Source organism: Amia ocellicauda, chromosome 17, assembly GCF_036373705.1.
Source record: "Amia ocellicauda isolate fAmiCal2 chromosome 17, fAmiCal2.hap1, whole genome shotgun sequence".
NCBI classification, from domain to species: Eukaryota; Metazoa; Chordata; class Actinopteri; order Amiiformes; family Amiidae; genus Amia; species Amia ocellicauda.
Genome location: NC_089866.1, coordinates 19,319,775 through 19,346,514, shown reverse-complemented (window position 1 = coordinate 19,346,514; position 26,740 = coordinate 19,319,775). Strand labels below are relative to the sequence as shown.

Here is a 26,740-nt window from a genome sequence, read left to right as displayed (position 1 = left end):
TCCATGATGTGATGCTCTTTTTCTTTTTTATAACATAATTCATTGTATCATACACATTTACATACAGTGCAGTGGCAAGAATCTGTGTACAGACACTTAATGCAGCAATAAATTGCAAAGGCAGGCATGTATTAGACAGTTTTCATGACAAGAAGTGCAGGAATTTCCAGAACACCTTGTTTTGACTCATTACTTGCAAAGGGGACAAAACCCTTTTTCAAAAAACAGCATGGACAAAGAAAAAAAAAACTAAAAAACAACTCACGTTTGTCCCACAATGAAAAGTAATTATTCCCATCTACAATACAGCATGTGTGCCTTCTACCTTGAGCTTGAAATCTGTGTTCAAGAGGGCAGGACATGTAACCTTAATAGGCATGAAGAGTGCCAGTATTGACCTAAAACATCTAGAGTTCTGCGTGCTTGTTCACTGCAATAAGATTGACTAGAGACCTGTATAAATATGCCTACTTTGTTGAGATATTCTTGTAAGCATGTACAGTACATACAGTTTTCCTGTTTCAAAGCATGTTTTTTGCCCAGATACAATCAGGCATGACATTTTTGTTTAACTAGTCTAATATAGAAAATCAAATCACCTATATGGGTAACGTTTCTATTTAATCTTAATACAGCCAAGTCTTTACAATGGTATAGAGGCCATCTGTGACTATTACAGTGGTCTCATGGCCTGCTGATGAAGCCTTCTATTGTGATTAAAAGGATGGTGAGACCTCAAGGTGTCTTCAAACACTGTAATTTAATTGAGAATGAATACAGGATTTGTTCAAAAGTAAAAGTAATGCCCGCCTTCTGTTTTTGTTGTTGTTCTTTATGAATATCCAATTAGGTAACAATTTTGGCGTCTTCTTCAGGTAGAAAGTGGAATGGTATAACACCAAAAGAGTGAACACATTTATTCCCAAATTCTTTGTTTTTAGGTTGTTTAACGTTATTTAGTGAAGTACAGGATTTCCCCGAGCAACTGCCGGCTGTTTTCATAAAATATATGATTTTTCGATCTCTCCCACGTTTGATAATGAGAAGTAGATTGCAATGTTTGTTCCTAGAATCAGTTATCTGATAACACATTACCCTCTGAATGTCCCATAACAGCCTTCTTTCACAGAGGCCTCTGAATACACAGTGGCTAGAGAATAGGGAGATGTGTATGCAGTGACAAATTAGTCTTTACTACTTTACTGCCCCTCGGGTGTATACACGTAACCCTTCTCTCAACAGGGCAATTTTCCCCCTGTGGCACCGAGGCCTGGGAGGACACAGAACTCTGTTTTGCCAGTAAATGTCGCGATAGAACTCGCATCGGCAAGGTCATTACAGCAGCAGTGGTGGATGACAAATTCAAAAACCAAATACGGAAATAAACACATTGCACAGGCAGGCAGGCACGCAGACAGGCTCCCTCCCATGGTGTCAAGATACAGACCAGGTGATACTCCAGGGAGGCAGTTGCGGAGGTGGTGGCGGGGAGGTAATGCCCTCTCTGAGCCCCAGTCCTGTCCAGTGCTGTACCCCTTGTTAGTCCTGGGAGCCCGAGCTCGACTGAGGGATGCCCCCGGAGCTGGTAGAGTTCCTGCCCATCATCTCCTGGCCCCACTGGCGGTGGCTGGACTCCTGCAGGCCCCGGCCGGTGGTCTCGATGGGGAGGGCAAACGAGGCGATGGCAGCCAGGATGCAGCAGCAGCAGTATACCGACAGCGTCAGGTACACCGAGGACTCCAGCATCACCTGCATGGATGCAGCGGACCAAGTGTAAGAAACAGGGGGTGTTGGGACACAGGTTAATCTCCACAGCGTGTTTCTTTGGAGGATCTTGGGGAATTGGCTTCAATAATCAACTCAACTAGACTGTCAGCTTAAAGAACTGACTGCTATTTTCAGTCCTCCAGGCACATGAATTAAATTTCCACTTGGATGCTTTTTCCACACTGTAATTCATCCATAATTGAAACTATCCAAGTTTTTTATGAATCGCTTTGGCCATTTGTAGGCTGCACTTCAGAGCCCGATTGTGTGGTTTTCAAATGCCCGAGAAGAGTGTTAAGCCATGGAAGATCACTATTACAAACAAAGGCAGATTAACAGCTCTCTACTTCATAGACATAGGTTTTACCCTTCAGTAAAGTTGCACTGTGCTACAAATAATGAGCGCGTAACCCCTCAGTAAAAGTAGTGCAGTGTTAAGCTTCCCGTGGTGGGAGACCTGGTCTCTTGGTGTAGAGGGCTCAACACTGCACTGCGCTGGAGCCGGTGCGGTGCGGAGCTTGAAGGGGTGCCGGTGGTGTGCGGCTCGAATCAGGGCGGGGAGTTCCGACCCCAGACGGCTACAGTTGTGATTATGCTTTTAAAAGATCGTGATCAACAGTGGACCAAACCAAGTGTCAAAGCAACACAACAGTGGTACCTGCGCGATGAAGGGGGTGATAAGAGCGCCAACCCTGGCCATCCCACTGCTGGTCCCTAAACCCAGTGCCCGGGTAGCTGTGGGGTACACCTGAGGGGGTAATAGAACACAATCAGCACTGAGGGATTCAGCTTTGTAATTGGTGAGTTAATATCCTATTATGAGTCACTTTACAACTTCATTGTTATTGCAATTAGCTGACTGAATCTTGTGGGGGAGGGAGCAAGTGGATTCCAGAAATATCCTACGAAAAGGTAAACTAGTCTTTCGACAGCACAATACACTGACAGAGACATCTGATAGGCAGTTTCATTCTCACCTCAGGGGTATAAACATAAGCTGCCTGGAATCCCCCAGCGATGAAGGCCCTTGCGATGAAAATGAAGACTGTAAGGGCTGTCCTGTAGAGAGACAACATTAACATACCAGCATTAAGCCACAAAATGCCAACTATGAATCTTATAACACAATCAAAGTGATGGTCCTACTGAATTCATCAGTCAATTCACTCAGCTCTTCCAAGAGTTCAAACCTTCCATGTATTGTTTTGAAACCATGTACAGTTGATACTCCCCTGTGCTGCTAGAAGCTTGGCTAGCCAGGAGACCTATATAACAGTTAAGCACACAGAGGCCAATCACCCAGCCCTCACCTCCCGACGCAGGCGAACAATGGCAGGATGCAGAGGGAGAAGATGAGGAAGCAGAGACCCATGGTTTTCTTGCGCCCGATCCGATCGATGACCCACAGAGTCACTATCAAGCCTGCCAGGGATGAGCAAAGACAAGTCACTGAAACGGCACTCCCACGAGGGAGCAGCTGTTATTGAGATCATCCTTTCTGGAGTCTGTGCTCTATTGCAATATTACTCTATGAACCATTTATCTAAAGTTCATTGTCATTTGCTCTGCCATACATATTTCTTGATGTGTTTATTGTGTGTGCGTGCTTTTTCATTCCCTCATTTGATCCTCGTGTCCTGAATCCCCCTCCTCTGAGGCAGTTTAATCTTGTGTCACCTGGGAACTCTGATAAAGTGGTCCACAGCAGGTCCTTGTAGTCATCAGATGTCAGGTATTTACACTCCATACTACACCTGGGCTCCATCCTCTGGCCCTTGGAGACTGAGAGAAGACATAGCATTGAGACAGTCTTAGAGGCTAAAGCGTACGTAGGCTTTCACTGGCTGGTTTGAGGGTTCTGATAGCAGTTAAATGTGTCATTGAAGTCACAGATGGAAGCTCACCGAGTCTTCTAGTCCATGCTGCTATCTGAACAAAAATAGCTAGGCTGTGTCAGTGCATCCAGCACACACCTACACACTGCATTCGAGAGATTGTACAGTCACACTGACTCCAATACAGGGCCTTCAAACTGACTGCTACAGTTTTTTGGTGTTTTTTTTTTTTTTTTGGTGACATGATCTCACCAAGAAAAAACTAATTAGCACAAAGACCTGGCCGTTGATGCTTTTTCAACAATGTTGGTTAGCAGAGAACCGCAGACTCAGGCAGGATGCAAGGCTCTGACATTATACAAACACATCACTCACCCCCACACGCATCTCCAGCTTGAAATAGCTCTGTGGTCAGCAAGACCAAACCATAGTATGAGAATGCATTCGAGAACCTGAAAGAGAAAGAGAAAGGTCAGAAGAAGCTGAACCATGGCTGGGACTGGGCTAAATGGACAGTTCTGACGCAATTAGAGAAGTGAAAAGGTGTCTAGTTATTGTACAGCCATTCTAAAGTATTCTACATATACACCCTACTCTTCAACAACCTGGTATATACCCACTTAATGTTAGAAAAAGTTCAACACAGTGTAATTTTTTGTTTGAATGAACAACTCCACCCCACTCTTATCAATCATCTTGGTGTATTTTATCTCTGCATTGCTCCCTATCCATTTTCTTTCAAAGCTTTCTTTCCTGCTTTCACTGTAGTTTTTTTTTTCTATCAGTCTGCCAGGAAAAAGTACAGGCGTGTTAAAAAGAAATACAATTCCATCCTACTCATTTCCTTTCACCGTTACGTGAACGAGTCAACTAGCAATTGCAGCAACTTAGTGTACCTACACACTCTGTTTCCCTAGCAGTTAAATGTGCACACAAAAAAACATATACATCTAATAACTGCCGCAACCCTCACCAGGATAAGTGGTTTCGAAGATGGATGAATGGATGGATCTGATAACTGGTGAATGCAACTGACTCTTGTCTGTGTGAGGGCTGTTCGGTGGCCGTAGAGATCACACTCACCAGATGAACCACAGCAGCAAAGTGGTCCAGCGGAACTGCGGGGAGAAAAGATCCTGTATCTTCCCACGGTCCTCCTGCAACGAGAGACAAACACAGAGGGCTGTAGAAAGGGCAGCGCCAAGTCCCCACACTTCCCCCTTCGGATCCTCGCCTTGGAAATAGTGTATTTATAACGCAACTTTCAAAAGAGACATCATTCACTAGAAAAACCTACCCCGAGGAGGCAAGAGTTGGGGGGAGGGGATGTTGAAAAAAGTTCTGTTAAATTTTTTAAAGCGCTATTAGTCTAATTAAATATTTAAACACATTAAACCCCTGTGAGGAGCAGCAGCTGCACATTCTGGGGGGGTGTCTCTTCAGAATTAGCTCCAGACAAGGCACTGCTGGCATTCTGGGTTCAACCTTAATTAGCAGTTATCAAAGCTTCCCTCTGTAACCTGTTATAGTAAAAACCGCACTGCAGAAAAATAAGAAAAAAACAAGCAAAAAAATAAAAGTATATGCCTAATCACACATCAATGTTACACTTTCTTAACAAAAAAGTTTCTGAATAAAGGAAATCTATCAATCAAATTTCTGTAAACAATGTCCTCAATTGTACACGCTGTAATTAGTGCAGCCCCACCCCCATACACTCCCACCCAACACAGTGTCCTGCCCACGCTCCTGCACTCACCTGTCTGGCGGCAATCAGTTTGCCCAGTGGCATGGGCACCCCGTTCTCCACGGCGATGCGTTTGAGTGTGGCCAGCGCTTTGTCCTGGTTCCCCGTAAGCACGTCGTACCGTGCGCTCTCCGGCAGCCACTGCAGACGCACACACGCACACAGACACAAGTACAAACACTCATTTAGGGCCAAAAATGTATTTTATTTTCAGATGACTACACTGCATTAAAGCTAAGTATTAAACCTGCAGGACTGTGGATGTCCTAGACTCGTACTAGACTCACTCAGTTCCACAGTAACAGTATGTCTCCTGTAGATGTCATCATGCACTATACGCGAGAAATAAATCAGGCAGACAACCAGCAGAGAAAGCCATGTTGGATACAGTGTGCAGGATGTGCATTGTTGGTTATTTGATACAGTGCATCCGGAAAGTATTCAAATTTTTTCCAGTAATTGGCAACAAAGGAGGCGACTCAGAATGTGTCATCGGTGTGAGATTTCTTCCAAAATTATAAAATTGAACGCTTACTACATTTAAAATCCCAGAATTCTGGATTACAGTGATATTGGAGTGCAACTGTAGGTACAGTGCATCCGGAAAGTATTCACAGCACTTCACTTTTTCCACATTTTGTTATGTTACAGCCTTATTCCAAAATGGATTAAATTCATTATTTTCCTCAAAATTCTACAAACAATACCCCATAATGAAAACGTGAAAGAAGTTTGTTTGAAATCTTTGCAAATGTATTAAAAATTAAAAAAAAAAAAAGCACATGTACATAAGTATTCAATTGCAGTGGCAGCCAGTGGGTTTATGAACTGGTGGGGCACGGAAAGATCTATGAACACCTGTAACATAATGTATATTTGCACCCCAGTCGATACAGTTCCCGAAAAAACATAACAAATGTAAAGGGTAGTTGTCTCTGAGTGAAGATGATGTCATGGTACGCAGCACTGATATTCAGTTTTCGAGTCAATAATCGTGAGAAAGCATATAAAACAATCTAAATTTAAAATGCAAAAAGACTAAAAAAAACAATCAATTGTAAATGATGTGCAGAGGAGCCTTGTATATATATACAAGAATACATTTTGGTAGATTTAAAGTAAATTCTACTTAATAAAGCTGCAATGCTATAAACAACAATTATATCACAACCCATATAACACAAAAATACCAATACGAATATAGTGTATAATACATATAGACGTGTCAAAAACAAATATTAGTGCCATAGTGAACTGTGCATTATTATCCACTATACCTATAATAATATTTGGTTGATAAAGTTTGCAATATAAAAGGATGTTTTATTTATTTATTTATACTTTTATTTCTAAGTGGGGCCCAGACCCACTGGCCCCTAATGAGGGGCCGCCACTGATCAATTGGTATTTGCTTCATACTTTGTGAAAATCAAAGGGAAACAACTTGTCCCTGCCTTACACCTTAAAAGATCGAACAAAAACAAAGCTAACAAAGACACAGACGAGAGTTCTGGGTTCCTTTCAAACCAAGACAATCGTGAAGATAGATCTCAGACACATGGGGTACTTACAAAGCACAGCACAGCGAAAATGGCCAGGGGCACAGTGGAGAAGCCCAGCAGCCAGCGCCAGCCTAGCGTGGGCATCACCATGATAGCCAGGAGGACCTCGAACACGGTGCCCAGTGCCCAGAATATCTGCAGGGCAATGCCAGAGCGATGGGTCAGCACAATGAGAGTCAGCCTGAATAATTGCTCTTAATTAACTGGGCATGTGGAGAGTGTCCTATTGATTTCAGTGGATCTAAGAAATAAGACATTGATCTCATTGGAATAAGAACTAAATATTCTAAATTGGCCAGATGCATTCCCCTTGAACAATGAGGGAATCTGGTTTCTATTTAATCAGAACTGTCAGCTATTTAATGCATCTCACTGCTTGATTAATTGGTCAGAATTTTTAACCTATGAGCAGTTATATCATACCTGGAAAAGTATTTTCAATTTATATTTAGCCTCTATTATGTTTATTCATTTGCTAAAGGAACATTTAAGACACATTCTTTTAGACTATTTTGAGAAATATTTTACATTTAGACTATTTTGAGAAATACTTTACATTTTGATCCTTGGGATTTCAACCAAAAGTGAAGAAAAGAGTTCTTGAGAAAAATGTTACAAACATCAGGAAATAGAGAGAGTGTAGAAAAAATCAACTGACAGGTATTTCATGCAGAGTTCATTAATTAAATTTCATCTTACAGTAGCCTGTAAACTGCTATCTTTAGCATTACCGAAGGTCATAATTCAGCAAGATTCCTACATTTTTGCTCGAGTACCTTGACACGTTCTTCTAAACTGACAATCCCTCATCACTGTCAGATTATCGCAGTTTCAGTGGTGCTGATCACATCAAGGACAACTCATACTGTAAAAAATCCTTTACTCCCACCCTCTTAGCCGTCCTCTCCCCACACCTCATGCTCCATCAATCTCCTTTCAAATTGAAACAATGTGTAGGAATGGATAGATGTTAGGTTTTCTGGGGGCTTTTATAGTAACACATCTAAACACTGCTAAGTAGTATAGGGAGATATTCAACTATGAAATGAAAATCCACATAACATGTTCAACCCATTTCCCCCCAAAAAAGCACTTAAAACACTTCAGACAAAATCCCCTGTTTCAGTGCTTTCAATTTCAATTGAATATAGCAGCTACCTACAGAACAATCAGAGGGGTGCTACAACTCAGCTTTCTTACAATGTGCTCCCACTGAAATCTTAGTCTCAAGGGTGAGGAAAAAACGCTATACCTCTATCAATAAAATGCAAGTGGCTCTGGATTTCATCGGCAGGAATTCTGCGTACAGTGTCACCCTGGGGAAGACAAGAATACAGAGCATGTAAAGCAAGTACCATCAAGTGTCACCGTTATCCATCGAAAGTCTTTAACACTCCGGACCTGCTGCTTTGCACTCTATTGTGCTTTGGGATTCACTCCTTCAATTTCCATTTCGTTCAAATTTATCTCATCCTGTGGGCAAGGTGCTGTGAATCATCTGGCACTGCGCTGAATGGGCACATGACTGGGTGGGGACTGGATGTTGCAAATGACAACATTCAAGGTTTGAAACAGGTGACGTTTCAAAGCAGCTAGTGGTGGGTTAAACCAAACCCTGGGGATGTTGGTTTCCCTCAAGAAATGGAGAGAAGTAATGCTTAATTAATTGATTAAGTAATTGGCGTCTAATTTACGAGCATGTGCACTCACGATTGGGGCGCCCCTCCGATTCCGAAGCCCACCAACGCCCGGAGAAAGATGATCCAGCCATAGACAGGGGCAAACGCACTCAGAATGCCGTAGTACATCGTCCACATCACACTCATCTTCAGGCCCTGCCGATCACAGAGACATTACCATCACCATCCCCACTAGAGTTGGGGGGGGAAAGATCTTACAGGCTTGCTTTCACATGTCACATGTCAGTATCCAGACTTACTGTTTTTCTCCCGTACTTGTCAGATATGTTTCCCCAAAGAGAAGAGCTGATCATCATCCCAATAAACACCACCTGCATGAGACACAACCAGAGATATGACGACAACAATCATTATCATCATCATCATCATTAAAATCGGTCATTCCAATAAAACAATTGTCTTATATAAGTTAACAGGTCATTTGAAGGGTGTTTCTTATCGTATAAGAGATTATGCTGCGCAGTTTGGGCAACTGAGCCGCTATGCACAGTTTGCTCATCTTCGCTTCGTGGTTCTCTTGCCCAAATTGCACAGGACAATGTTAAAATACTGATAATTATTTGAAAGGGATGACTCACATGCTGAGTTCTTCTTCATAGCCTGTAGAAAGCCTGATAGATATGTGTGTTAACATGACAGCACTACACTGTGGTAACTAGTTAAAAAAAAATCCTACAAATGGACCCCCTCCTGCGCTGTGCCGTGTGCTGCAGCATGGACACAATGCGCCAATGAAAGCTGTGATGCATGAGAGACTTGTCTCAGCCGAATGGAAGAAGGGGCTGATACAGTACCGAGGTGAGAAAGGCAACCTGCCAACTGGGCAACCTCCATTCGCAGTGCAGCTGTGGGGCCAGAATACTCAGAATCATCATCTCCATAGCATCTGCCATCTGATCAAAGAGGGGACCGAGAAAAAAAATGAGAGTCTGTGCCAACAGTGGCTGCTTACACATCACAACTGAGCAAGAGTAATAAAAGTCCATCTTTCTTTTGTCGCTCAAAACATTTTAGGTGTCTGGTTTTCTTGCTCTATAATAAGAGAGGTGATTTATCCGTACATGCATTTCATTTAATATCAGGTTCTGGCAGTTAAATACCTTTATAAAATGCCTAAATGGTTCTGGAGTCCTGGCCAACACTCCCTGCCTCACGTAACTTTGTTAATATTGGACATGGACATTGTCTTCATTTCTGTGGCAAAGAAGAGTTCAAGGACTTTCAAATGTTTATCTTTTATAACATAAACCAGACCGTTTTAAAGATCTATGTGGGAAAATATATGTGCCAACTGACTTAAACTGGGACTAGATTTGTGCGTGTCTCTGGTTCACATGAAACGAAAACATAAGAAGTCATTAGAACTGAATAGACGTTATTGCCTGAGTCAGTACAGACTGTGGAAATTCAGGCACAACCGATAACCGAGGCACAATCAATACTAATTAGATGTGTCAGTAGGAGGTTTTGGCCTCGTGTCCTCCCTTTCCCTGCACCAGATGCCAGATTCAGGCGGCCGCAGCTGTAGGGCCTCACCCATGACAGTCCAGTGAGAACGGAGAGTTTCCACTGGAATTTTCCAAAGCCAATCGCTTCCACCGCATCCTCCACCATGAACGTATCTGCAATGAGAGGGAAACTGATGAGAAGTGGCTGTGCCAGTGAGAGGAAGTGAAGAACGTGTGCTCCTCCTCCTGGCACTGTGGAACTCAACTTGCGCTTGTCGTTTGTACTCTGATTGCACAGCCCAGGAATTCACACCCATTTAAATCCCTCATTTAAAATATATATGAATTATAAATTATTATACATTGAGTGTACAGAACAACTTCCTAATATTTGCCCTCAGAACTGCTTCAATTCATCGGGGCAGGGACTCTGTCATGGTGTTGAAAGCCTTCCACAGGGATGCTGGCACATGTTGACTCCAGTGCTTCCCACAGTTGTGTCAAGTTGGCTGGTGGTGGATCTCTACTACGAATAGCTCTTCCCATTCCATCCCACAGATGCTCGATTGGATTGAGATCTGTGACTGGGCGAGGCCACTGCAGTGAGCTCAATTTACTGTCATGTTTGTGGAACCATTCTTGGACAATTCTACCCTTGTGTCTTGGGGTATTATCCTGCTCAAACTTCCATTAGCAGATGGAGAGCAGAATCTGGGATTCATCAGATCAGCTCATGTTTTTCCAATCCTCAAGAGTCCAGTGTATTTGTTTCTTAGTCCACTGCGACTGCAATTTCTTGTGTTTTGTGTTCTGTTACCTGTAAGGAGCTCATGCACATGATGAGCCCTGATACACTTGTTTGCTTGCATAAACCACACCCCATAACAACTCCTGAAACTAACTCACCTCTGCTATGATAGGAAAGTGATGTCTGCCTCAGAAGATGCTGAGTCAAGCCAGTACTTTTCCAAGCTCCATCTCTGTCTCACATCAATATCATATGATTGGTTTTGATAGATTAGACACTCTCAGGTTTCACCAAGTACACTATGTGCCCTTCCAATCAATACACCCATGAAAACTACATGTATATATTTCACTGTACCTCTGACATTGATATGTGGCTCTTCCCTTGCATGCATTGATTAAAATATCTGGAGAGGATAATCAACCTGCATCCCGAATCTCTTTGAATAACAGAGAATAAACCCACAACATGGCAGGGAAAGAGAAAATTCTCCTACTGTTAAAAATCAGACATGATTAATGATGCCAGATTACTCAACTGAGCAAATGATTGGGAGGCCAGCAATTGCAAATGCGGGCTGCTTGTTGGAGAGCAATTAGCTTTGCTGATTGTAAGAGGTCAGAGGAGAGCAGCAATTAAAGGAGCCATAATGACAAACAATTAGATGACCTGCTTATTTAGGTCTTTAGATCTGTGGCTATTTCAATAATGGGTGGGGCTTGTTTACGAGTGACTTCACTACAAGTTTGAATAGATTTGATTAATTGCTGTGCTCAAATTAAATCAAGCTGGACAGGAAGGGACTGTAACGTACCTCCTGACATTGCACCATATAGGAATGTCTCAGCAGATCAGGTTTCATACCCTTGAATCAGGCCCTAATTGAACATTAAATTAATACATCAAATGAATTGGATTCTCTGCTTCAAACTGATGTAACTGCATTTTGCTTTCAAACATTTCTTTTTTTTTATACATTGCCTAGCAGAATACATTCCCATCTACAGATGGAGCTTAAACTGTTATATGTTCTATGATAAAATGCCATAAACTTGTTTCTTTCACACTGTTTTCTAATTAATCCAACCATGCTAATTGACGAGGTGTGCGATGAAAACAATGCTCCTCCTGGGTGTAGAGCTACAAACAAAAATTGGAAAAAGGAAGTTTTTATCAACAGTGTTATTTCAGATCAAACTAACTCTTGTTTTGGAAAGCCAAACTGCAATATGTGTTCCAAAATATATTAAGTGATTGCGGGAAGTAGGCCAAAATAAAATTTCCATTTAAGCACCAGAGCCTAATTTGTATTACAATGTTTTATTGGGGGATTGGAGTGTCTTCCTGAATAAACACTGCTATAAGTCTTTCATTTCCACACAGAAAATCATCCCTTTTGCTAATAGCGTTGGTTTTATTTTTTCCCAGACTAATTCAGGGCTGTTGTAACCCAAGGGTGTCAAAATTCCTGGAGGGTCTTCCTGGTTTCATGCCAACCAGATTTTTGAGTTCATTGCTCATGATGATCTGGATAAATGGAATAAGCCGTATGTTCTCCAGGCCCTGTTCCATTGAATCAAGGGGATCTTTAAAATAATTAAATCAAAGTGACTATGAAAGAACATCTTAAAGATGAAATATAGAGCAAATTATTATATGAAGTAGCTGAGCACTCATGTTGGAATGGAAACAACTCTGGACACGCAGGGTCAACTCTGGGCTACTTACCGTCGGTAGGGTTGGCGAACTCCCTGGGAACGGCCGCGCCATCGCCCAGCTCCACGGACTCTAATGCTGCCCGCACGCCCTCGATTTGAACCTCGTGCTCTCCACAGCCATCGTTATCCTCGGAGCGCGCGCTCTCGCCAGTGCGACGGAATTTCACCACACTGGGGACGACACGAGAGACACAATCAAAACACAACAGCACTGCATCTTCAGCTGAATTTTCTCTCTTCAGAGACTATTTTCCTTCTGGCACAAAGCTGAGGGAGCTGGTTTAAATTGTAACTGCTCTGGCTTTATTATATCTTCTTATTCTTCATTCCTTTGTCTAAGCCATGGTGACTCACGTTCAGAAAAAGAGCTGTCGAGCGTTCCACAGTGCCAATATTACAAACTGAAGGGTGCTTTAACAAAAATACAGAACACAATATGAGATAATTCAGTAAGTTGAAGTAAAATACAGCACATGAATGTAGCAGTTAGGCCAAGCCCTAAGATACAGATGACATGTGCACTGTAAACATTGTGTTGTTTATAAAGAAATCATCAAGCTGGCTTCCCTGACCCCAAACACGAAAAAAAGTCTAGTGAGCTTTGTATCCATGAAGTAATGATAGCAGTCTTTGATGTTTTAATCTCTATAATCAGCTGGAATCACCATGCAGCAACCCCTCAACTTCAGGGTATGTGGAAAACAGCACTCTGTATTACCTCCAAGCCTCGGGCTGACTTCCTTTGGCTCCTCACAGCAAAAATAACTCGGATACCATGATTTCTTTATTTATTTTTTATGAGCGTGATTAACATACATAAATAACCACAAAAAAGGTTACCCGAGTCAAACACTATTGTCAGTAACATAAATAACATGAATAAATAAAATTAGGCACTTAAGGATTAAATATGCAAATGTTTTTTGTCCATAAACTAGATTGCAGCTTCAAATGTGTTCAAGGGAATCTTGCCTCCTCCCTTCTGTTGATGCTATAATTTAACCCTGTACTTTTGTGCTTTTTTACTTCCTTATTTACTTCCTCCAGGCTATGACACACTGTCTCCTATTCATTAACTTGGGCAGAAAGGAAAACTTGAGAGGACAGACTGTTCTATAAAAGTACCACCATTATGCTGCATACATGTGCTGTATGCAGGTTGTTTTGTCTCTATACTTTGATCAGTTTGCACATGCCAAGATGCTATCAAGGATATTTTCAGTATCATGTTTTTGAATTGGCAGATGTACTAACAGACACATAGATAAATAGATGCAGCTGGGTAGATGAATTGCAATGATATGCCTTCCTAGACTAACTGATATTGACATTTCTTAATTTCATTAACAATACACATTACAGAATAGAGCAAGACTAGTGGAGGACAAGTACTCTTTGAACTGACATCTTGGAAAGGTGTTAAATATTTTAAATCCACGGAGCTGAGACTGTTTTTCCCCATTATTTTCATTCTAGGCTGTCAGCCAAGCCACAATATTTCATATCGCTTCAAATAGTCTTATTTAAATGATCAGATTTGCTCTTGCTTTTGCACCTCTCGAGTTTACCCATTCGTAATGTAAATATCAAAGCATTAGTATAATGACGCTTATTGAATTCAAATAATGTGCATACATAGTTATGTATTATAGCCTCGTTGTTTTTCTTATATAAGCTGAAAGCACTTATTCATATTGTTCTAGTTTCAGTACTTATAGATTTGTCTTTAAGTACTGAAGTATTGAAATTAATTAACATCGTTCAAGTTGGACACCATTTATAAAACAAAACAAAGTCTTAGCATTACATTTTGTTTCCCTACAGATATTAGGCACAATACTCGTAATAAGACAATAAACTAAACATTCATAGAGCTTTTAGAGCGTTCCCGCCTGCTTGATGTTTATCAAAGTATTATAAATACCTGATTTCTGGATTGGTCCATGCTGTGTATGGGATTTTCAACGCTCTTTTCCCAATGTTCATTTTAAAAAGACATTCGGCAAGCGTTTGACATGCTGTCTCAAATTTCAACAACTCACCCAACTGGAATCACTTGTTTGTGAAAACAGAAAAGAAAAGAAAAAGCCTGCGGGCCAAATTTGTGCAAACTAGTATTGTCGTTCGTAAGTTTCTTGTTGGAAATACTACTACTACTACTACTACTACTACTACTACTACTACTAATAATAATAATAATAATAATAATAATAATAATAATAATAATAATAATAATAATAATAATTGTGCAAACAAAATATTATATTATTATAGTAGTAGTAGTAGTAGTAGTAGTAGTAGTAGTAGTGGCAATAGTAGTATTTGTGCTTTTTTTTAAATAATATAATAACGTAATTTATAATTCAACTAAAACCTGCAACTATGGTCGTGATTGTCATCTTCTTGTGCGTCGGCATTGTCAATATAAAGGTGCAACCATGTGACATTACTAAACCATTAAAACAAATGTCTGGATAGTGTACCCCGATCCAGCCATGAGGAAGCACATGACTGTACAATAAGATACTGTAAAAGAGGTTAATGTATGCAAACTTATATTGAGGTGGTCTTTGTCCAGCTGAATGTATTTCAACAGTTCCACGTGCTTAGGTCACACAACGAGTAATGTTATGTAAGAAAAAATAGGTGAAAGTGGCCAATTAAAAAAAGGTGCGAATCTGCTTAACATGGGTATCATTTCTAGATTGTATAACGCTCCCATTTATAATGAGTGGCAATTCTAATTATATATGCACGAAAATATCTGAATACAATATATTAAGTATTTCAAAAGCTGGGTGATAAACACTTTCCTCAACAACGAAATACTCGGTATGAAGGCATTATGAACACGTACCACGTTCATGTGTAATATATAAAACGCATCACTGAAACACTTACAAAAGCCTTCTTGAGTATGGGCGTCATATATTGCACACTGAAAATAGAAAAGCCTCGTTTGTTTTTTATATTATTATGAGTCATTACGAAAAATCTATTTATCTCATAAAGTCAGGCGGACAGATCTTGAACTGTTCAGCATCTGTAACCTTGTATTCCGTCCTCGTCCATATCTGCATTGATTATAAAAGCCAGCTGTAAATAACAAGTCTGCCGCTCTTGATTTGGGGGACCTTCTGTCTGTTGAACGGGAGCGGGGCGATACGCAAAGGTACCAACACAAGCACAGCAAAGGGGTTGTTTCAGTAGGAAAGCTGGCTGTTTTGCAAAGGCCCCGATGCATTGCTGGTATAAAATCTACATTTCGCCAGCGTGTTATTGTAGCTGTTTTAGAATCGAAAGGATCACTTACGGGAGCTGTCTCAGCTGGAACAGGTCATCATCCATTGCGGTGGCGTTTTATGGAGTCCACCAGTGCTTTGTCTCATTGCCGTTACATTGTTGTCAAAACGAGCTGAGATTTCAGCACCACGGGCTGCTGGACAGCGACTTCCACTGATTATCAATGGAGATAGAGCCAAGCGAGGGGCGGCGTTAGCGCTGCCGCGTCGCAGCCACAGGCAGGACCGTGACAACGTTCATTCATAATCAATGAGGGGTTAGCATGCGAGGAAAGCCACGACTACCTAGAATCATAATGTAGTGTTAAATATATATTTTCTTCTGTTGTATGCAGCATTATTTTGTTTCGCTGTTGTTTTCTTCCTTCTGTTTGTTTGATTGCTTTGTAAGTGGGAATATGGTGCAATCCAATCAGAAGTATAGATACAATATTATCGGCGCATCATATGCACACAATGGATAGCATCATTTCCATAAATTTGTGCTATTTTACCCAATCCATATCTAAGGAGATGGGCGAGGTTATGGTCTTTGCAGGGACGCTGTTTGAAGTTATGAAGATCGTAATGAATCGTCATTAAGGACGTCACCTCCAAAATCCCCAGGAACTTTCCCGAGTGCTGTGAATGAATGTTGGAAAAGTTGTTAGCTGGTTTTTCAAATCAACAGAAGTGTAGTTTAAAAACATGCGCGGATCGCATTAACTAGGCAGTAGTGCTTAACTTTAAAGGATAAAAAGTCCAGTTGAATAAGGTCAAGGTTACGTCCCGATTGACAATGAAACAAACACAAGCTGTGGAGAGGGAGAGAGGGGCGACCTCGCAATAGGTTCGTCTGCCGCAGCCTTTTGTGATGAAGGTGACGCAATTATGTGTTAATATTCATAAACGTCATGATCATTTGTGTAGTGTTATCATTTGTTGATTAATGTTTATATTGCATATACGAATATTGCATAGTGTAATTTCATAGGGTGGAAGGAACTGAAATAGGCAAACATACAAACAAAAAACAAAGAGAGGACAATGCTATTGAAATCCCTGAGATCCAATTACTCATGTAATGTAAACAAGGTGTTATCGTTCCTAATCCTTTCTATGTGCTACTAACTTGCAAAATACATATATCCTTGCATCTACATGTAGTGCAAAACATATATCCTTTGGAATTCATTCAAGGTTTAAAAAAACAGGGAACCCCTCTCTGGCAGAGGTTAGGCTTACACACACACACACACACACACACACACACACACACACAAGATAATTGTTCAAATTCCTTAAAGCAGCTCAAGGAACTACGTTCAGTGGTAGTATGCCTATGGCCCAGTGTTCATCGGGGTGTTTTGAGATGGGTGAATATGATGATGTTGTTGTTGTAAGGGTATTGTCACAGATTACATTTTGCAAATTGGTTATTATTATTGATATTTATCCGTATTTCTGTATGCACTGTATTTCTTATTTTATGCCTTTATTTTTGGTATTTTCTTTGCTGATGTTTACTCTTGTGTGTGGTTATTTGCTTAATTGTCTAAGTCAGCATTCCCGTGTGGATGTGTTTCTACATCCGCGGCTGTATGAGCGGTTGCTTAGCAACAACATCCCCAGCCTTCTCCACAGCTGGACTCTCTGCCCAGTATCCAGGTCCAGGGCTTTAATGGCGACTGGAAAAGACAGAGTCCGTGAGCTCTGGAGCAGAGAAGAGCGTGTGCGTGACATTTAAAGAGCTTCACAAATAATGGAAAAATTAAAGATTCACAATAATATTTGGAATATGTCTGCCGGATCTTAATTATAATGGTGTACCTTAACCCTGTGAACCTTGTTTTTGAAGTGCTCTGAGGATTTAAGAAATGTATCAAAATATTAAAACCTTGCCAGTTTCATATCCTTAGAAATTATTGCAGTACAACAGTTGGATTGAAATGCATGGTGTTACAGAAAAAAAAATACTTAGCTTATTTGCCTTAGTTTTGGCTTGAGTGATGATGTTTGAGTTGGTTTGTAGAGTTATTTTTTATTTTTTAAGATAACAGATACATAAAGGGCTGTTGCTGGTATTTGAGTCACTGTATTGGTCTAGGTTAGTGTAGAATTGAGAAGGGCAGTAATGTTCAGACTGTACAATGCACTAGTTAGAGCTCATCTGGATACTGTGGACAGTTCTGGGCTCCACACTTCAAGAAAGATATCGCTGCTCTAGAGGCAGTTCAGAGGAGAGCAACCAGACTTATTCCAGGTCTGAAGGGAATGTCCTACTGAGAGACTGAGGACCTGAACCTTTTCACCCTGGAACAGAGGAGACCACGTGGGGACTTGATCCAAGTCTTCAAAATCATGAAAGGCATCGACCACATCAAACCAGAGGAGCTTTTCCAGATCAGCAGGGACACGCGCACCCGGGGACACAAATGGAAATTGGGCTTCAAGGCATTCGAGACAGAAAACAGGAGACACTTCTTCACACAGAGAGGCGTCACAATCTGAACAAACTCCCCAGCGATGTGGCTGAAGAGACAATTTAAAAATAGACTGGCTAGGATCCTTGGATCACTTAGCTATTAATGGACACCAAACGAGCAGGATGGGTCGAATGGCCTCCTCTCGACTGGAAACTTTCTTATGTTCTAGTTTAAGACTTTTGTCTAAAACTGAATTTATGACAGTGTAGGAGGCGGTAGCGTTGGGTTAAGAGACCTGCTAGGCCTAGGGTTACAGTTCATATTATATTTTACGTTTAAGTTGAAAAACTGTCTTGCTGAGGTTTGTGTTATAAATGATGCGACAATTGTTTGGCCTGGCTTTTCCCAGCTTTTCCCTTTGATTTTGTTTGTCATCCAGAAAGATGTTAATCCAAGATCGCCAATCAGATCAGATTTCCCCAATTCCCAAATACGACTCGCCCCCACCACTGTTACTGCGTGTTTTCCTAACTACATCTTTCAATCTTAGCCACACCTGAAACCCGTGTGTCCTTTCAGTTACATTAAAGAGTAATTTCTTTAGATCTCGGTTTCATGTTTCGAACCGCAGAGGGCGAGACAATTGGGCGATTCGTGTTTGTTATTCTTTCGAGCCAACATTCAAAATACAACATAATGGATTGAAATTCATCCCACCCAAACATAATCCGTGTGTTTACCGACGTGTCCTGGTAAATAACGCGCATTCCCACGAATCAATCCCGCGAAAAAGCCCATAAACGCACAAACACGCGCCGCCTACCCGTCACTTCCGGTGCGCTCGAGAAGGGCCTCCGTGCGGGAGCCGCGGCGGCGCGCGCAGGCAGCCAGTCCCGCACACGGCCGCGCGCCCGGGCCCGCCGCGGGGAGGATGCAGTGCCGAGCGGAGGCCGCAGACAGGCTCGTCCGGGACTTCCTGAGGACGGGATCGGCTGTCAGGTCAGAACCGAACCGCTGCGGAACAGGAGCATGCAGAGGAAGGGCTGCAGGACGGGCCGGGGGGCGGAGGATCCCGAGTGAGCACCGCAGACAAACCGGCGCCCGGGGGTCGTGCGGCCGCGGGTCGAGGCTGTGGACGACATGATGCAGTTAATCGGCAGCTGTCGCCTTTCACAGCGTTTCTGCTGCAAAGGACACCGACCTGGTGTATTTGAATGACCAGTGCTTACGAGAAAAGCAGGGGTTTGGCTATTGTCGCTTAGTGCGTATGTTTCTAATCGCTACTGACAGCTACTCTAGGGGAATGTGTTATTATTTAAACACATTTTAAACATGCATTATAACCCGACGTAGACAATCGATAAGCAAATGCACATGTTTCTGGAGTTGAATGTGCTTGAAACCGTGGGGTTACTGTGGGTGACATTGTGTTGACAGCAAAGTGCGTAACAACAAACTGAGACTTAAAGTGTGTTGAAGCAAGCGGCTGGTGCATGCACGTTTTCTCGTTGTCGTTGTACTGCCACATATAGGAGTTGATGTAACGCGTTATTAATATTGCAAATGCTCGCCGAGTTTTGTGGTGTTTTATGTGGTTATTTTCTACCCTTTCTCTGCACGAAACGGCAGCGTTCAGGAACATAATCAATGTGCACAGAGCTGCTCCAGGTAAAATACTTTTCCTTCATGGTTATTGGGCACAGTTGATTGATTTTGTGGAGGGTGGATGAAATGACAAGTTCAGTAAAGGCATTTGGGTCAGTACTTCACGGGTCTAAGTTTTTAATTATATATTATTAACCAGAACGAGTGGATATCTAGACTGATTAACACAACACACCTGCTAGAAACAGAGAATAGCCCCCCACCCCATTTCAAGTTTTCCATGAGTTGTTGTTTTTGTCTTGATGTTAATAGCACTATTTTCTTTGCACACAAAAAAGTTCTCGAAAATGAGTGCTGACCTGCCTTCCCTTGTGTATTAAGCCCCATCATCTTTATTTTAGTTTTACTGCACACTGCCAAGTCCTAGTTTATTGATTTATTATCCTTTACTGTTAACATTAATATCACAGGAGCGTGAAAGGTGGAGACAAAAACCCAAACGCAACACGCTTGTCTTTTTTTCAATTATTGATGTGTGGATGCATTATATTATGTGGCTGTTTCCGTCTAAAATTATTTCCGTTTCCTTACTGTTCACAGACCATGATCTGTTTTTTTCCCCTAGTCTGCCAAACGAGTACATTTCAAGATAGAGCAGTTGGATCTGTAAATAAAGTCTCGATTAAATCAGCTGTGGTTACGCTGTAGTCATGGAACTCTAAACTCTGCTAAATATTTGAGAGTTTTAAATATTGTCAAGACCCAAGGCAACTGTTTCCACTAGTGAAGGGCGTGCCGTATTAATTCAAATGCTGTCCTTCCAATTTTTAAGGAATAAGATCATGAAAAACTGGGGAGTGATTGGCGGGATTGCTGCTGCCTTGGCGGCTGGAGTTTATGTCCTTTGGGGACCCATCACTGAGAGAAAGAAACGGAAGAAAGGTATGGAAGCCCAGACAATGGTCCTTTATGAAGTCGAGGCATATCTGAGGATAGATCTCAGTACAGTACATAGAAACACACACACACACACACTAAGCTTTCTTTTTATTATTTTTCACCTCGTATTTCTGTAGGTATGGTCCCAGGCCTGCTGAATCTGGGCAACACTTGCTTTCTGAACTCTCTGCTGCAGGGCTTGGCAGCCTGCCCCTCCTTCATCAAATGGCTAGAAGAGTTTGCAGCCAGGATCATTGTGGACCAGAACCAGGAAGAACGGGAGCCCCAGCTCTCTAGAACTCTCCTGCACCTGCTCAAGGGTACGTAGACCCTGGATCCAGAGGCAGGGGCATTCTGAGCTCATATGGAGTGTGGAACCCAGCTACACGTCCGTTCAGCAGTGAAACCTAGGACTGTTTCAGACGTGCTTGTTTATGTGTTTTGTCTCCAGCTCTGTCCAGTCACGAGGCCGTAGAGGATGATGTTCTGGACGCAGGGTGTCTCATGGATGTCCTCCGGTTGTACAGATGGCAGATCAGCTCATTTGAAGAGCAGGTCAGTCCTATTAAGAGTGTGACTATGATGGCATGGCCATATGGAGACTTGTGTTAGGATAAACTTAACGATGTTAGTAAGTAAGAAAGATCTGTTCTATTCAGCACAAAATTTGCCTTATGTTGTACATGAAAATGAATCGTGCACTTCAGTATCAGTTACAATTATTTGTAATTTGTTAATGGAAGCTCTGAAACTATTAATGAAAGGTCATGGTTATTAAGTTTATAATCATATAATAAGTCCTATGAGAAACGTGCACATTTTTATGCAAAAACCTGGTTTATTTGAAAGGAAATAAGCGTGGTCAGTGTAGTCCTTACCTCCCTCTCATCTCTCCTCTCTCTCTCTCTCTCCCCCTCTCCCTCTCTCTCTCCAGGATGCCCATGAGCTCTTCCATGTCCTCACATCCTCCTTAGAGGAGGAGCGTGACCGGCAGCCGCGGGTCACCCATCTGTTTGACATTCAGTCCCTGGAGGTGAGCTCCCTCATCCTCTCGCACCAGGGCCGAGATTGGGCATTCAGCTTGAACTGAAATGAGACCGTGCATTTCTTAGGCCCATCATACTGCACATTAACTGCATTGAATTCTTCCCTTCCTCTGTCTGTCATCATGATTTGCAGAGTCCTCCAGAGCCTGCTGATAGAAACCTCAGCTGCAGGAGTCGAGGTAAAGTGAAGATGAGTGGAACCCGCACAAGCAGAGTGATTTAAAACCTCTGGTCTACGTCTCTCTATATATTGATGTATCACTATTTATCAATGAACTGTGCTTGCACTGAGGTAGTAGGAAGTGTGCGATGTGTTTTGAAGGATGAGGTAATACTATGCTAATAAATTAGGTGGTTCCAGTAAGTATACATGAAAGGACCACTTTCCTTTGGAGATCTACATTTCCTTTCAGCTCAGAATATCCACACAAGCCTAAGAGCACAGTACAATAAACAAACAGATACATTAATCTTTCAGTATTCCTAAAACACTTTTTTCAAAGAGCCCTGTCCATAGAAAGCTATTAATAACTTTCAGTTTTTCCCCTCTAGGCCCTTTACACCCTTTTCCGAGCCCTTGGAAATCCCAGCATCCGTTTCACGGACGTCTGACAAGCAACATGGTGTGCAAGCGCTGTGAACAACAGGTGATTCCATGTCTGACTGATTTTACATCCCCATTTAAAATGAAGTAAAGGTGTATTTATAAATGCAAGGGATAAATCAAATTAGAATTTTGAAATAATGAAAGGCTTTATTAACACTTGAAGCAGATGATAACGCTGGCCAGTGAGTACAATTCTGATTAAAAATGAAAGAGAGCAAAGAACCTCACTTAAAATATAGTTCTGTTTTCATTTGGTATGTTGTTTTTTTCCTAATTCTCTACAGAGTCCAGTCCGGTATGATTCATTTGACAGCCTTTCACTCTCTATCCCTACAGCATCCTGGGTAAGTAAAGCAGAATGTGTGGGACACGATGAACAATGACCATGTTACTGATGCACATTGATTGGAGGTCTCCAGTGTGTGACACTGACCTGGTCTGTCCTTCAGGGACGCCCTGTGACTCTGGACCAGTGTCTGCTACATTTCATCTCCTCGGAGGCCATCAAAGAAGTGGAGTGTGAAAACTGTACCAAGGTAGGTTTGGAGCTACAAACAAATTCCCCAGTGATGTGGTTGAAGCAACAATTTGGGAACTTTCAAAAATAGACAGGATAGGATCCTTGGATCACTCGGTTATTAATGGACACCAAACGAGCACGATGGAGCGAATGGCCTCCTCTCCTCTCATAACTTTCTTATGTTGTGTGTTGGTTTCCTCCAGATCCAGGCAGGTGGAGTGCTCAATGGGCAGGTTGTGGAGAGCCAGAGGACGACCTTTATCAAACAGCTCAAACTGGGCAAGGTTAGAATCAATATTTCTTTAAAATCTTTTCTCATTGGTATTCATTCTCGCTGACACTTCACTGCATAATTCCTGTCAGAAGGCCAGTCCTCGCATGTGTCCTGACTATTGATGTCTCTCTCCCAGCTGCCCCAGTGCCTCTGTATCCACCTCCAGAGACTCACATGGTCCAACCAGGGCACACCCATCAAACGGCAAGAGCACGTGCAGTTCTCAGAATTCCTGTCCATGGACTGCTATAAGCACCGCACCCCAGGTCAAAGGTCACTGCGGGCAAACCGGTCATTTGGGGCAGTCAGAGTGGACAGTGCCAGAGATGGTCAAGAAAGGACGTCCCCCAAGGGTTCAGGTACAGTATGGGCACATTGAAGTTGATTTCAGATATTGTTATGCATTTTAGAATTTAAAAAAACAAGAATAACTTCCTGTTCATTTACAGATCCAGAACATTATTGCAATAACAAGAAGCCGATGACGAATGGGGCGTGCTCAGCCGCCATTCTCAACTCCCCTGTGTTGAGCCCTCAGTTCTCCCTGGCCTATGATTGCAAGTGAGTGGAAATAAACGCACAAAAAAAATTGGCTGTGTAAGTTATGACCATGTAGCACTGCCTTTGATGGCCAAGAAGATTTATTAATAAAATAAAAAAATCTAACTGTGTGCTGCTGGTATACATAATGATAAAAGGAGATTGTGCACAGGGTTAAAAATAATATAATGTGAGGAGATGGAATACACACCCATGGATGTCAGCATCTGAGGAATGTAACTCATGAGCTTCTGGCTGTTCTTCATGAGCAGTATTTCCGGTTTTGAAACATTAGTAGGTTATTGATCTGTTTTAAGAAATACTGGTTCTAATGGCACTTTATGGAATAAAAGACTTTTGGTTGCACTACAAGTAGTTAAACTACTTTAATTAAATATGAAGCAGATAAATAAGGGGCCACACTGTGACCTCTAATGGTAGAAGTGTGAAATAATTCTATTACAGATCAATTTAGGAAAGTAAAGTGTGCGTGTTATAATATATATTCCCACAGCACTGCGATGTATCTGTTCCGGCTGACGGCGGTGTTGGTCCACCATGGAGACATGCACTCAGGACACTTTGTCACGTACCGGCGCTCCCCCCCCTCGTCCCGTAGCCCCTCGGCCTTCAGTAGCCAGTGGCTATGGCTGTCGGACGACACCGTGCGCAAGGCCACCTTGCAGGAGGTGCTCGCCTCCAACGCCTACATGCTCTTCTACGAGAGGGTGCGCCCCTCCAGCGCCAGGCACGAGTAGGACCTGCTTCGTCTTCCAACTGGCTCTCCAAACTGTAGACCCCGCCCTGCCTCATGTCGCGGTGTGTGCCAGACCTTTCCTCCGACTCTTCCCAGACTGTGCGATGCTCAAAGCCCCATGTGCAATTTTGAATTCCGTATTGCTATTTATTATTTTTGATGTACCACAACTTCCAAGAAAAGGGATGTCAGAAAGGTGTCTGGCAGTGGATCGGATTTTCAATTGGGGATAACTTTCCTTTCCCAAACCACTGCTGAATCCCCTGTCCTAATGGCTGGTCTTCACTGTTTAAAGGCTTGTGCAGGGAGGTGCAAACGAACTGGATGACTCAACCTCTCCACTGAACCCTCTTCCTTCTTCCTTTTGAAGAAGTACAGCTGAAGCTTCTCAGCACCTCAGGTTGTACTATGAACGTCTGGACTCGAAAGGCAAAAAAATTAGTGCTCAAGGCTGTAATGGTAAAGGAGGAGTGCGTAACTGGATCACGGGAGGGAACACGCAGCTCCTTCACTTAGTCACTGGATCTGATAGAGAAAATTGTGACACCTGCTGTAGAGGAGGAGTAATAGAGATACTTACAACATATCTGATGTTACAGCATGCCTAGACTCGTGGGATTTATCCTGAATCCAAAGGGTTGGACTGATCTATCACATGAACTATGAATATGAATAGAGCAATGTAAACTAAAGGCCAGGAGATTATCGTTATCAATCTTGACAACCTGAAGATGGAAAGGGGCAGAGGAATCTACCTGTCGTCCTCATTTGGGTTTGTCTCTGTAGGCTGTTACACTCTTCATCCCAAATTGCACTGTAGGTCATGCTAGCATCTTCTAAAGCAATCCAAAGGCTTCAAACATCAGGGAATAGAAAACTAAAATCAGAAGGCAAAATGGTTTTGAATAAAGTGCCTCCTTGTTTGTCTGAACTAGAAAAGAGTGTAGTTTCAGTTTGTATGTATTTTCCTCATGCTGGGAATGCATTGGGTTGTAATCATGATTGTTCCATCAATGCAGGGCAGTTGGTTTATTGACTGTGCTCTGTATGGTATGTATGGAAGCGGTTTGGTTCGAACCAACCTGATAGTCTCCTATATAGATTTATTGAAGGACATCACCTCTGCATGCTGCTACTGTGATGCCTCTATACATGCATTTTGATACATCTGCATCACCAAGTAAGCTGCAGTTCTCAATGGAAAGCCTCTGCCCCTATTCATAACTTCTCTGTCAACGAGGCTGTGGTTGATTTAAAATCCAACAACCATCAATAACATACCAAACCATTTCCCCAGACATTTCAAAGAACTGCCAGAGGAGGTGAGAGGAGATATATAGGATTGTCAAATGTTCTGAGTAAATGTGGCGCGTTTGCATCCAAACTACTTAATGACGGGACACTGTGTACTGATAGACACTTTGTAATGATTGCCAGCAAGGATGGAGTTACAGCCTTTGAAACCTGCTGAAATAACTTGTTACCCTAACCCTCTTGGTTACTGTTTTGGCTGTAAATAAGATTGCATATAGCTTCGAGTTAAATAGTCACCGATCCATAGCAGCAGATGCAATCTTTGTAGCTATGTTACACCTATAAATAGATAACCAAGTCCCAACGGGGTAATTCCATTAAGTTCCTACGTCCCAGTGAAAGAAAAACTGTTTGTGTCTGCGTTTGATATATGTATGTATGTTGTGTTCATTAATAATAGTATGTTCTCTATTTTTCTTTACGACTCACTATATTTTGATGATTGCCGAAGATCTAAGAATGGGCCAAACTGCTATGCCAGTGGCAGTTGGCAGATAATCTCCCTAATGGAAGCAAAATTATAGTATTTATTTATAAGAACCTGAAGATTTCAAATTTACCAAAAAAAAATAAGAGGTGGCTGAACCTGAAGAATAACATCCTAACCCTGCAATTATATCAATAATAATATTGGAATGTGTGACCAATCCTGTGGGTGATGTTTCCAAATGTGTTTTATATACAGGACACAATTACTGCCCACCACTCTAATGTAATCAGTGTTACCTTTGAAATATCCTAAATGCTCCCGAGTATAACTGTACTGCAAGACATTTGCACTGACTAATGTATGTTTTTAATATATACTTGTTGTGTGATTGTAATTATGCCAGATGTATTTTGATGATGTTTTCATAGATTTCAATATTAAAGAATGGAATTGTTAATAAAATGGATCGAATATGA

At 42.0% G+C, this 26,740-nt stretch overlaps 2 protein-coding genes across 4 annotated transcripts; one reads left to right on the top strand and one right to left on the bottom strand.

The window, feature by feature from the left end:
• Positions 1 to 4: 4 nt before the first annotated feature.
• svopa (SV2 related protein a) lies at positions 5 to 15,987 on the bottom strand. 2 transcript variants are annotated; one of them, XM_066689940.1, is made up of 16 exons: positions 15,839 to 15,987; positions 12,536 to 12,696; positions 10,148 to 10,233; positions 9,406 to 9,504; positions 8,851 to 8,922; positions 8,622 to 8,746; positions 8,164 to 8,227; positions 6,921 to 7,046; positions 5,362 to 5,490; positions 4,686 to 4,759; positions 3,978 to 4,054; positions 3,445 to 3,549; positions 3,078 to 3,189; positions 2,745 to 2,826; positions 2,426 to 2,515; positions 5 to 1,749 (listed from the first exon to the last, which is right to left on the bottom strand). In XM_066689940.1, the coding sequence occupies exons 1-16, from the start codon at positions 15,871 to 15,873 to the stop codon at positions 1,540 to 1,542; spliced, it is 1,647 nt and encodes a 548-aa protein (XP_066546037.1). In that variant the 5' UTR covers positions 15,874 to 15,987; the 3' UTR covers positions 5 to 1,539. The 2 variants fall into 2 exon arrangements, with proteins under 2 accessions (XP_066546037.1, XP_066546036.1); XM_066689939.1 differs by lacking the exon at positions 15,839 to 15,987 and adding an exon at positions 14,450 to 14,528.
• A 3,124-nt stretch (positions 15,988 to 19,111) lies between these two features.
• usp30 (ubiquitin specific peptidase 30) lies at positions 19,112 to 26,740 on the top strand. Of its 2 annotated transcripts, XM_066690388.1 has the most exons (14): positions 19,112 to 19,231; positions 19,862 to 19,900; positions 20,670 to 20,779; positions 20,914 to 21,096; positions 21,228 to 21,331; positions 21,711 to 21,809; positions 21,956 to 22,001; positions 22,375 to 22,469; positions 22,714 to 22,773; positions 22,879 to 22,965; positions 23,153 to 23,233; positions 23,360 to 23,582; positions 23,673 to 23,784; positions 24,278 to 26,740. In XM_066690388.1, exons 1-14 carry the CDS (start codon positions 19,164 to 19,166, stop codon positions 24,519 to 24,521), a joined length of 1,551 nt encoding a protein of 516 aa, XP_066546485.1. In that variant the 5' UTR covers positions 19,112 to 19,163; the 3' UTR covers positions 24,522 to 26,740. The 2 variants fall into 2 exon arrangements, with proteins under 2 accessions (XP_066546485.1, XP_066546486.1); XM_066690389.1 differs by lacking the exon at positions 19,862 to 19,900.